At 46.5% G+C, this 12824-nt stretch overlaps 1 protein-coding gene across 5 annotated transcripts in view; it reads left to right on the top strand.

Moving 5' to 3' along the window:
- The window catches only part of TSC1 (TSC complex subunit 1), a 55836-nt gene that overhangs the window by 31638 nt on the left and 11374 nt on the right, over positions 1–12824 (top strand). For all 5 annotated transcript variants that reach the window (XM_075015833.1, XM_075015834.1, XM_075015836.1 and 2 more), the window contains 3 exons: positions 5652–5753; positions 9708–10284; positions 11801–11844. In XM_075015833.1, the coding sequence (XP_074871934.1) occupies positions 5652–5753; positions 9708–10284; positions 11801–11844 (723 nt within the window). The remainder of the gene's footprint in view (positions 1–5651; positions 5754–9707; positions 10285–11800; positions 11845–12824) is intronic.

Raw genomic sequence — 12824 nt, 5'->3', positions numbered from 1 at the left:
TCTGTAATAGTTTGAAGTTTACATTTGTTTTCTGTTAACTGTTTACTTCCAGAAATGCTTCACATGGACTGCCTTCTTAGCTGACCCTCACCCCTGGGTTTTACAGTTTAATCTTTTGGAGCATGTAACTAAAATGAAGGTTGCAAAAGATAACAAAGGGGAAGCTCAAGCTTTAATGATAATCTTTAGACACTCTCTTGTGTTTAGGTTCCTCCAACTTCAAAATGACTTATAGGGTCATATATCTTCGTCAGACTGTATGGCTGCCCATGTGCCTTCCTTCACTATGTCAGCAATTCATGATAAATTTTTTCTCCTTGAATATTTCTGAAAGCAGAATTGGGTATTTGCCATGTTATTATATCACTCTATGGCTACGTCTACACGTGAACACTACATCGAAATAAGCTATTTCGATGCATTGCGTCTACACGTCCTCCAGGGCTGGTGCCGTCGACGTTCAACGTCAACGTTGGGCAGCACCACATCGAAATAGGCGCTGCGAGGGAATGTCTACACGCCAAAGTAGCACACATCGAAATAAGGGTGCCAGGAACAGCTGCAGACAGGGTCACAGGGCGGACTAGCGCTTCCGGGGCAACAGCTAGCAGCTCCCTTAAAGGGCCCCTCCCAGACACACTCAGCCTGCACAGCACGCGGTCTGCAGAGCCATAGGCACGCACACCTCGAGCGACGCAGTCATGGACCCCCAGCAGCAGCAGCAGCAGCCAGAGGTCCACCCAGCCGCCCCTGTAGGAGCAGTGCTCGCCCTGCTCCATGCCATGCAGGAGGTAGCTGAGCACATCCTTGCCACAGAGGAGGAGCTGCCCACAGGGGAGGAGGACGCAACCCCCAACCCTGCAGCACCCCCCACCCCCCCCACCCGCCTCATATGCCGCCGGCTGTGGAGCTACCCCACCAGCACTGACTGGTGGGAGCAGACGACGACTGCTGGCTCCAGAACTTTCGGATGAGCCAGCAGACATTTCTGGAGCTGTGCCAGTGGCTCACCCCCGCACTGAGGCACCAGGACACCTTCATGCGGCGTGCCCTCAGTGTGGAGAAACGGGTCGGCATCGCTGTCTGGAAGCTGGCCACTCCAGACAGCTACCAATCCGTGGGCCAGCAGTATGGCGTCAGCAAGGCCACCGTCGGGGCTGTCCTCATGGAGGTAAGAGGACCCACAGGGGGAGAGGGAGGCAGCCCTGGCAGGGGAGGGGAGGGGAGCCCTGGCAGGGGAGGGCCACACACACACCCTGCACACCCCTCATTGGTGCTCTCCCATGTACTTCCCCTGCAGGTCGTCCGCGCCATCAACGCCCTGCTCCTCCACAGGCTCGTGAGGCTTGGGGACCTGGATGCCGCCATCGCGGGCTTTGCCACCCTGGCCTTCCCCAGTTGCTTCAGGGCTCTGGATGGGACCCACATCCCCATAAGCACCCTGGAGCACAGTGGAGGACGCTACCTAAACAGGAAGGGCTACCATTCTGTGGTCCTCGAGGCCTTGGTGGACAGCCGGGGCCATTTCCTGGACATTTATGTGGGCTGGCCTGGCAGCACCCACGACACCCGGGTATTCCGGAACTCGGGCCTATGCCGCCAGCTGGAGGCGGGGACCTACATCCCCCAGCGGGAGATCCCTCTGAGGGACACCACCATGCCCCTCTGCATCATCGCAGATGCGGCATACCCCCTCCGGCCCTGGCTCATGCACCCTTACACAGGCCATCTGTCAGCCAGCCAGGAGTGCTTCAACATGTGCCTGAACCACGCGCGCCAGGAGGTGGAGCGCACATTTGGGCGCCTCAAAGGGCGCTGGAGGTGTCTCCTCACCCGCCTTGATGCGGGCCCCACCAACATCCCCCAGATTGTGGGCGCATGCAGCACCCTCCACAACCTCATTGAGAGAAAGGGGGAGGCTTTCTTTCAGGGCTGGGCTGTGGAGGCTGGCAGGGCCGATATGCGGCCACCCACTGCCCCCAGTCGCCAGGTGGACCCCGAAGGGACCCGGGTCCGGGAGGCCCTGAGGGCCCATTTCGATGAGGCCGCGGGGTGAATGCTGGCAGGCCCCCCACTGCACCCCTGCCATCCTCCACAACACTCCCTGCCCCTACGCCCACACCACAGAGCACCCAAGAGCACCCCCCACACACACTTTCTTGTAAATAAAAGCAGACATTTGTTCGTCAAACCAGATATATGTTGAACTCTCATTATTATTGTCCTAACTAACTATTTACAGGCCAAATAAATATTTTATATATATATATATATATATATATATATATATATATATATATATATATATATATATATATATATAATAAGTCAGATAAGATGAAAGAAAAAAGGGGAAGACAAGGAAGGGGAGAACTATGTACACGGGGGGGCAGGTATCGGCATAACAACATCATAACAACAGGGGTCTAATAGAAACTATTTACAAAAGAAGATAAAACTGAAGGGGATATATACAAAGGGGGGGCACGTCCTGGGCCCCATACCCCCTAATATCCAGCGCTGGGGGTGGGCGGCCATGACCCACGCCTCGGCCTCAGCCCTGGCCGGGGCTGGCTGGGGGCCAGGCGGACCGGGAGATAAGGCCGGCGGGTGTCAGCTGGCCCCAGGTCCCCCTTGGCAGAAGGGCCCTCCTTGGCAGAAGGGCCCTCCTTGGCAGAAGGGCCCTCGGTGGCGGTGCAACGGCAGATGGAGCGGCGGGTGGAGCAGGCAGGGCGGGCAGAGCGGCGGCCGGCGCGGCATGGGGGGCCAGGTAGTCTGCAATACGCTTGAATGTCCGTATAAAGGCCCCCCATGCTTCCTGGCGCCAGGCCAGCACCCGCTCCTGAAGTTGAAGGCGCCGCTGCTCCACCCGCAGGCGCTGCTCGGCGACCTCCAGCTGCCGACGGTGGATCGCCAGCAGCTGGGGGTCCGTCGCCATCATCCCCGCTATGGGCTTGGAGTGATGGCCCCGGTGGGCTCTCTGGGACCACTGACACCTCGCCGGCACTCGCTGGTCCTTCCGATAGTGCAGCTGCGGAACACGGGGTGGGGGGGAAGAAGAGTGGAGACAGCCATTAGTGTGGGCCCCAAGCCGTGGCCCTTGTCCCCCCACCCCTCTGCTGCAGGTTCCCCATCCCCGTGAGATGCTGCTGCTGCTGCTGCTGATGGGTGTCCCACCCCCTCCTCCCGGGGGACCCTACGTTCTGCTTCCCCCATCCCCAGGGATGGGGCATGGCACTGTCCTGCTGGGGGGCAGGGGCTGATGCACTCCTGTGAGGGACATGCCACTGCTGTCCTTGGGGCCATGGTCATCTGGGCATGTGGAGGGCCCTGGTCATGTCTGTTACCCCGCCCCTTAACCCCAGGGGTGCGCACCAGGGGGGTACATACCTGATGGGCTGCTCCCATGGTTGGGGGACACCCGGTGGGCGGACGCCCTGCTGGAGCTCCCTGGTGGCAGGATGATGTGCAGCCCCCTGTCGCTGGAGGAGGACTCCCCCTCCCTCCTCCTCCTCCTCCTCTGGCGTCCCAGGGGTGGGCTCCTGGGGGTGCCCCCAGGGTGTGGGGCTTACCTCCAGGGCGGACTCTGCCGCCAGGGCCTGCTGGGGCTCGTCGGCCGAGGTATCAAGAGTGGCCAGAGGGGAGGAGGTGTGCCGGGGGCCCAGGATGGTCCTGAGCTCCCTGTAAAAGGGGCAAGTGACAGGGGCGGCCCCAGATCGGCCGGCCGCATCCCGGGCCTGGGCGTAACCCTGCCGCAGCTCCTTCACTTTACTGCAGACATGATCCGGAGTGCGGGCAGGGTGACCCCGAGCAGCCAGGCCCTCGGCCAGCTGAGCGAACGCATCCGCGTTCCGCCTCTTGCTCCCAATTACCTGGAGCACCTCCTCCTTGCTCCAGAGCCCCAGCGGGTCCCGAAGCTCGGCCTCCGTCCAGGAGGGGCCCTGCTGCCGCTTCCCAGCCTAGCTGCCGGTCTGGGAGCCCTGGCTCCCCTTGGGGGGGGTGCCCTGGGGGCGCTTAGGGGGCTGGGGGGCGGCCATCACAGCGCTGGGGGGTTGATGTGGCTGCTCAGAGACGTGCAGGCTGGCTGCATGGCTGGGCTGCCGCCTGCACGTGCTCTCGGCTTCCTGCACAGGGAGGCGGGGGCGGGGAGCTTTAAGGGGCCGCTGCATGCGGCAACCATCGAGCTCAGGGGCTGGAGAGAGCGTGTCTCAACCCCTCAGCTGATGGCCGCCATGGCGGACCGCGCTATTTTGATGTTGCGGGACGTGCAACGACTACATGTTCCCTACTTCGACGTTGAACGTCGAAGTAGGCGCTATTCCCATCTCCTGATGGGGATAGCGACTTTGACGTCTCGGCGCCTTACGTCGATGTCAACTTCGAAATAACGCCCACCACGTGTAGCCGTGACGGGCGCTATTTAGAAGTTGGCGCTGCTACTTCGAAGTAGCTGGCACGTGTAGACATGGCCTATTTGTGAGAACCTTTCTAGTTCCGTGTGGGCTGTGTCTACACTAGCTCCTTTCTTCAAAGGGGGCATGGTAATTGGCTTGTTTGGAGAATACTAGTGAAGTGCTGCGATGAATATGCCACATCTTGTTGGGCTAATTCTCCCTGCAGCAGCTTCAAAGTTGTTTGGGTACACTGAAGTGCCTGGGGGTCCATGGCATGCCAACGCTTTGAAGTTTACAACTTCAAAGTTGCAGCGGGGAGAATTAGTCTGAGGTGCTGCATATTCATCACAGCACTTCATTAGTATTCTCCGCTAAGGCTGACTACCATGCCCTTTTTGAAGAAGGTGGCTAGTGGAGACACAGCCATGGAGTAGTAAAATCTGTTGAGAGAAGTGTATCTTATTGGAAATGGACTCTATAATTATCATTTCCTCTACCCTTTAGTCCCCATACAAACCTCTCAGGAAGGAGTGAGAAAGGACTTTGATGCCAGACTTAAGATACTGAAGAATTGCTGTAGAAATTGTTGTGTTCACAGTGGAGAAAATACTGAAATTTTAAAATTGTGTTGCAATGCTAGTATCTGAACTTCTTGGTATTTGGCATTTGTGCTTAAATTTTTGATAGGATTCCCAGCTTGTGACAGAGCTGCAAACATAATATCTGTCTTGGCATTGTTTATTATGTGCCCGTCTGTCAGCTGAATCATTCTTTTGATCTGTAACTCAGTCACATAGAGTTTAGTTTGTATTGCATTAATTCAGCTACGCTTTTATGTAGGAAAGTACTGTTTGTTGGAGAAGGGTCGGTGTTTTTAAAAGTTTAGGGCAAGCCTGGAAATCTAGCGGGGCAACTACATTTGAGACTCAAGCTTTCTCCTTAGGTTTTGTGGGTAGGAGAAATGCAGACAACATACCTCTTTTTCTGTGGAGGAGACTACTTCATTTCACTCTGTAGTAGCGCATCATATAATTTCAAAATCACATTGCCTCTCTCTGGAGGGACCAGTGACCTAACGCTTCAGGACTCTTTGATTTGTGGGTGGAGCAGAAATGGGGTCTGCTCCTGTTTTGGGAAGGATCTAGAGGGATGGAGAATTGTTATTTGAAGACTATTTCAGTAGAAGTAGAAAATATATTAAGTCTTATGATGACGTAAAACATCTATACAATTATTTTTGTTTTTTTTTTCCTTCAGAAGTGCCTGGCAGTAAAAGTTCTGTAAATTTAAGTGATCTTCCAGAATTTTTAGGTTGCCTGGCCTCTGATGAAGATAGTATTGAGAAGGACAGAGAAGAAGGTAATGTCTGGCATCCTTATGTAGGTTTTATATGCATTAAGACCTCCAGCTAGCATGGTACTGAGTTTGCCTCACATTTTTTAAACTTTATCAAGCTAGCTAGAAATGAGTATTACTGATTAATGCAGATACGTCCCCTGAACTCTTGCATTTTCTTTTATCAGAAAGAAGCTGGTATCCCCGATAGAAGTATTTCAAAAGTAGCATAAATAAATGTATAGTTTTTCATTTTGCTTCTTACCAGCTTTCTCACATAAATCAAGAAACTTCATGTTCAATGTCTGAAAGAAATGGTTACTGCCAAGGGTATACTGTGGCACGCTGCCTTTCTTTAATTGTTGTCACTGTCCCTATTGGTAGTGCTCTGCAGGTATACAAAATTGGTATCTGCATCTGCAAAAATGATCCACAGCTGTCCTCATCTAAGTCTGCAGCTATCCACAAATTTGCAGGGTTCTGCATAGAAAAATGGGTCTACAAGTGACCCACAGATATCCGCAAATTTGCAAGGCTCTGCCTGTTGGCTTTGTGTTTCTGGTTCATTTAATTTTTTTCTTCTAGTTTTTGAAACATGCTTCTGTTACACAAGAATCTTCTTCAACAGCAACGAAGGGTCCTGTGACACCTTATAGACTAACAGAAAAGTTTTGAGCATGAGCTTTCGTGAGCACAGACTCACTTCATCAGATGCACTTCTTAGCATTTCTTATAGTTACATTTGTATCAATCTGAAAACCAGATTATTTCAGAAGTAAACATAAAACATAAATAATAGTAAACCCTTCTTTTCATGACTAATGTTAAGGTTGCATTTCCTCTTGTTAATCTGGGAAAAAGTTCTGACTTTGAAATGACCAATTAAGTCCCAGGTTAACTCTGTAGACTCTTGCATTAATTAGAAAAAAATCACTGTTTACACCCAAAGGGAAGATCTATTTATTTTCATATCATTGATCAAACTATCTTAATTCTAGGATATTTACATTTTGTAACAATGAGCTGCTACATCCCCCACCCCACCCCCAACGACACATGATGATTACATAGTGACTTTATAAAATTTTCTGATCAAGATAACATTGAATTAAAACTTTGCTGTGTTTCTTGGTTTAGTATGCCAGGCTAGATGGCAGTGCTCCAGACTTTGTTGTAGTGACTATTTGGGGCCTCAGCCAAAGTCTGTTAAAGTGAATGGACTGACTCAATTTTCTTCAGTGGATATTAGATCAGGCAAGCAGTGTTCCCTGTAAACTAAGTGCTTGGGCAGCTGCCCAGGAGAAATTCAGGTGCTGCCCAGCTGATTAGCAGAGTTCCCACAGCACTCTCAGTGGGCAGCATGTGTTTCTATGGTGGTACATATCCACACATGCTTTGGTGCGCATAACAAAATTTATTCTGCCAATGGATGGAAAAAATTACAGGAAACACTATAAGTAATTATAGTTTTTTCTCTTCACTCTCCTTTAAGATTTTGTTCGAAATTTTATACAATTCTTAATATGTTAATGTAAATATTTTCTATTTCTGTTCTGTTAGGTTTCTGATGTTCTGTAAACAACATACAGTATCTCTGTTTTCTAGGACCACAAGAAGGGATAGCCATTATTTTAAGGGAAAAAAAAGTTGTTGCAATATTCTTAAGTGTTCCTTTGAAATTTTATTCCATCTTAAAATATTTTTCCCCCTCATTTCCCGTATTCACAACACTATCCTTCCCCTGCTATTAAAAATCCCTATTTTTTATTAGGAAGCAGTTAACAGAAATGGAAAAGGACTTTCTTTCTTCCAAAACTTCTTAAAGTAAACACATTGTAGTATAAGTAAACATTTTAGTTTTTATATAAAAGCAGACTATGTGAACAATTCACCCTTATGCAGAAGATCATTGCAAGTTTATGTACCACTTAAAACCCTGTTTTGAGTATTTAGATAAGACAGTGGTCAGTTTCATAACTATCTGAACACACACTATGTTGATACAGCATCTCTCATTATTTCAATATTTATGTCATAGTAGTTTAAGAGAAGATATAGCACATTTTCCATGTTCAGTTAGTCTTGTTTTTGTTACAAATATATGCAACTTTAATTCAGAAGTATTATTTTCTGCAGGTAAACTGAACAATATCTTTACAAATTTATCACTCCTCTTTGGAACTTTAACTGACAAGGACTCAAAAAAAATTCTAGAAACAAAGTAGATTGATCACAAAGTTTTGCTTGATTTAAATCTCCAAGAAAGAAACTTTGATTTAAATATATCTTTTTAAAATTACTTTCTTAAAGAAAGGTGGATTCTCATTGGTTCACAACCATTAAAACATGATTTGTAACTAAATAGTCTTTTTACACAAACATCAGTGCTTTTTTTTTGATAACCAGAAGGATATCTGGGTACCTGAGTTTAGGCATTTATATAAAGTAACTTACCTTTATTTGGTTTCTTAATTTTTACATTTTTTATTGATAGAAAAAGGTGAGCAATGTATTTCTTATTTACTGAATTTATTTTTTTTAAATGTGTGATTTGTACAAAGTACTACTTGGATAGAAATTGAAATTCAGTTAAAATGCACAAAAATGCATTTCATCTTTTATTTGGTAGAACTACTTTAATGTGGTGGATATGTTTAAAAAAGTATCAAAACAGTTTTAGTTGCTGCTTTGAATTTAAAGTTTTAATAAATGAAGTTATCTGTAGTTAGTTAATTGAACTTATGATTTCTGGTCAGAGTGCCTTTCAAAATTTTAGAATTAATAGATCTCATTTTTTATACCTAGTTTTCATTCATAGATTGGAAGAGGAAAACAAGCTTTCCTGCTTTGTTCAAGTAGTTCATTTCAGTGTTTAAGAAATTGCTTGGGAGAGGGAAAAATTGAAATGGTGAAAAGATTCTCTCTGCACCTGCAGGAGGCTATTGCTGTCAAAAGCTGGCTTAGCACTTTCACAAAATCTGTCCAAGTGTTTTTCAAGTGACTTTCGCCATTCAGCAGTTTGACCACCGCCTAAAACTTAGCAGCAAATACATACTGCTGAAATTTGTTGTATTTAAGTAAAATGTTTGTAATGTGTAATAAGTTTAGGCCTTAAAATAAGTTGTCAGTTTGAAATTTATTTTTCAGTATTTAACTATAGTAAAAACTTAAGATTTTTACATCAATTTGTAAGTGGTTTCAAATTTTGTTTTTATCCACCCTATAAAAAAGGTTATTTGTAGCTTACCCACGAGATAGATTTGACCGTTTTAATAAATTTATTTGTATTATGTTAGGGCACGTCTACACTACAGGGGAAAGTCGATCTAAGCTACACAATATGAGTTACAGTAGTTGCACAACTCCAGTCAGTGTAGCTTATATGTACTTACTGTGGCATCTGCTCCGTGCTGGGTTGATGGGATAAATTCTCCTGTCGATGCCCCTTACTCATCTTGTTCTGGTGAAGTTCTGGAGTGAAGTCCAAGGGAATCAGCTATCAGTGGTGCTTGTCTTCACTAAACTCACTAAGTCACCTCCTGGTGGATCAATCACCATAACTTTGCTCCACCCAATAGTGGAGACGAGTCCTTGCTAGTAGTAAATAATTTAAATCCTAATGTGTGTATTCCAAAGTACTTTGTTAGATCCATTTCAATTTGAAAAATATTCCCAAAGTTCAAAGAACTCAAATTGCCTTTTAAAAGATTACATCGCCTGTCATAAAGCCATGAGTTAATTTGCATCTCACCACTTTCATATCCTATCCTTTTCTAATTTTACAAATCCTGTAAACTGTCCTAATATATCCCAAGTTACAAAGAGCAAGCCTGAGTGTGTCCCAGGTAAACTAATGCCTAAATGTCCATAGGAATTGGTTTGGTGGTGGTGTATGGATTATGTGGATTGTCTTAACATAGTACTAGACTTATTTTTTTAATGTATTTGCCTATTAATTGCCTTTCCTCTTTTTCTCAGATGCAATATCAAAAGAGATTTCTGAGATCACTACAGCAGATGCTGAGCCCGTCGTGCCTAGAGGAGGCTTTGACTCTCCTTTTTACCGCACAAGTGAGAGTCTACCAGCCTCTCAAAGGAAGTCCCATTCAGTAGCCTCAAGCATTCAAGGACAAAATCTGAGCTCTGACCCAGTAACCTCTTCTCTGGACAAGCCAGGGCCTGAGGGTGCACGAGACACACCTAAACAAGCTTTTACGCCCATAGACAGGCCCCGTGGCTCCTCTGATGAAAGCCCTGCTGGTAACAGGGAAGGCCAGTCCTCTGTGGAGACCAGTATCCTCACTCCCAGCCCATGCAAAGTACCAGCACAGAGAAGAGTGGGGTTTGGGAGTGGGCAGCCTCCCTCATATGAGCACCTTTTTGAGGTTGCATTACCAAAGACTGCCTACTTCTTTGTTAGCAAGAAGACTGAGGAGCTGCTAAAGAAGGTCAAGGGAAACCAGGATGAAGACTGCACATCTTCCACGTCTCCAATGGAAGTACTGGATAGACTGATACAGCAAGGAGCAGATGCACATACCAAGGAGCTTAACAAGTAAGTGTCTGTAGACCTTGCTTGGCAAACCCTTGGCTATTCCTTTCGTTTCCATGTCTGTCATATCTCAATAGCTCTGCCTGAAAACTGCTTTGCTTGGAAAGAAATTCTGCAGACTTGGTTCTGTAATCCTTACATTGAAAATGCATAATTGCTTCATATTAAGCTGCCTCTTCAGAGTTTCCTAACTGGACATGCATGAGCTACAAGTCAAAACAAATCAGATCTGCAGGAGTGGGTCTGTCCCACGAAAACTTGTCACCTAATAAATTATACTGTTAATCGTTAAGGTGTCACAGGACTGCTTTTTTGTTTTATGAAGGAACAGGCTAACTTGGCTACCCCTCTGATAACTAACTCAGCCAGAGATTCTGGGCTATTTCAGGAGTTGGGTGGGTGAGGTCATGTGGAGTGTAACGTGTAGGTCAGATTAGATGATCACAATGGGGTTTTTTGACCTTTAAAATCTGTAAATAACTTTAGGACTTTTGCTACCTTTGCTGATGGAGCTCAGATGTGTTGCTAAATCTGTTGGTGAGGAAGTGACGTCATTGGCTGCCTGTTTCTAAAGCAGCTTGGATGTTTTTGGAGACACGGGTCAATATAAGGCAACTTATGTTGACTTAATTGTGTCCGTGTATGTTCTTCTGCCTTTTCCCACTAATGGAAATGCCCTGTAATGCATCCTATGCCTCTCATGGAGTTGTTTTGTTTGGTGTTGGTGAGCCAACAGTGTCTTTATAGTCACTGCTGTTGGCTGGTTTGTCAGTTTTAGAGCTCCATGCCTGGCTTCTCATTTTGAGCCAGGCTGCCCATGCCCGGCTGTCTGCTTAGGGAGCTGAGAAGCCCAAGAGGCTGCCCCCCAAATCCCTGTGGAGAGATGAGGATCCCTGGGAAGTGGCTGGTACCCCTGCTCCTGCGGGAAGCTGTGTGGAGCTGATATCCCAGAGTTCTCTTCCCCTGCTCCTCTTCCGTCAGTGGAAGTGCCCTTGGTGAGGATATGCACTACTGACCAACACAGTGTGCCTATAGGTCAGTTTTGAAGTCTGTAGTTTAGACATGCCTTTAGTGAAAGTTGTTCACCAGGGCAAAGCTGGGTATCCGGTAGCAGGGTGAAGTAGAGTGGCTAGGAGAAGCATAGCACCCTAGTATGAAAGTCAGGAAGTGGAGACACTTGATTTGGGCCAAGACATAGGAAGGAGGTTTGATATATCGCTATATCGATGTCTGTTTTCTCTTATAAATTGCCCTCATCTCCTTACCCTACTTCCTCCATCACTCCTTTCTCAAGCTGCTGTTTACACTGAGGACAGTGTTCCCCTTTTTTATCTGTGAAGCACCTTGCCGTCTTTCAAACTCCTCCTTAAAACCCACTTCTTGCTGTGATCTTTACGTCCTCTTACTTGAATTATTCTATAATATGCACTCTCATTTGTTAAATTGCATCTGTATTTCAAACTGCTTTGTACAGGGTTCTCTTACACTGTACAAACTTTAACACTGCTTTTATTTCTAGATTGCCTCTGCCAAGCAAATCTGCTGACTGGACTCACTTTGGAGGTAAACAGATTTTTCTTTGTTTAGGCCCATAAACATAGCCTATAATCGGTCACAATACATTGCTTCGCATCTTCGGCTAACTCGTTTTACTTAAATGATGGACTGCATATTTGACTTCATTTTTTACGCACACTGCAGTAGGGTGCTGACTGCTGTTAAGATGTAGTTAGCTGCTTAGCAGATGATGCAGCTTTGTGTTTCACCATTACAAATTTGTTTTTCTTTGTAAAGTGATGATTGCGTTTCTTGCAGAACTAAATACTGCTTTGTGCTTTTTCCCCACTAAGGCTGTGTCTAGATTAGAGGGATTTGTTGGCAGAAGTTTGTGATGGAAGGTATCTTGTGACAAAGCTTCTGTCAACAGATCACATCCAGACCACAAAATAGATTGAAGGATCGATCTGCTCTGTTGGCAAAATGGCCATTTGGGGACCCCAGCAGACGGGGTTGTGTGGTGTCCCAGGGGCCTGTTCTGTTGGCAGAAGGCCCCCTTCCATTGTCTCCCACCTCCTGGAATGTCCAGACCAGCATTTTGTCAACAGATCTCTGACAGCAGCATTCGTCCTCATGGCAGGTGGAGTCTGGCTGTCGACGGAAGTGCTGTGTCTTTGGAAATCTGGACTTTCTCCAGGTTTTATCAACTAAACGGCCATTTTGTTGACAAAACGCTTTAATCTAGACATAGCCTCAGTTGAGTTAGTGCTCATGCCCCATTATTAGATCTATTATTACATGTACTGGCCTTCTTCAAAGGAACACATTCTCTTAGGTTTTTGGCTTTTAAGGCCACCTATGCAGAAATATACACTCTTGACATTAAAAGCCCTTCTGTTTTAAAGTTGAATTACACTTGATTTTAAAGACTACTTACACGTGCCCTCTGTTTCACCATCCAGCTGATCAAGAGAGCCTAACGCTGAGATCATTCTTCACCATTTTTTAAGCACAGGCTTCTTTTTGACTTCCGTGTTGGTGAGCTT

Source organism: Carettochelys insculpta, chromosome 21 (genome assembly GCF_033958435.1).
Source record: "Carettochelys insculpta isolate YL-2023 chromosome 21, ASM3395843v1, whole genome shotgun sequence".
NCBI lineage: Eukaryota > Metazoa > Chordata > Testudines > Carettochelyidae > Carettochelys > Carettochelys insculpta.
The sequence above is the reverse complement of the archived record's forward strand: the minus strand, read 5'-3'. Positions and strand labels throughout refer to the sequence as shown.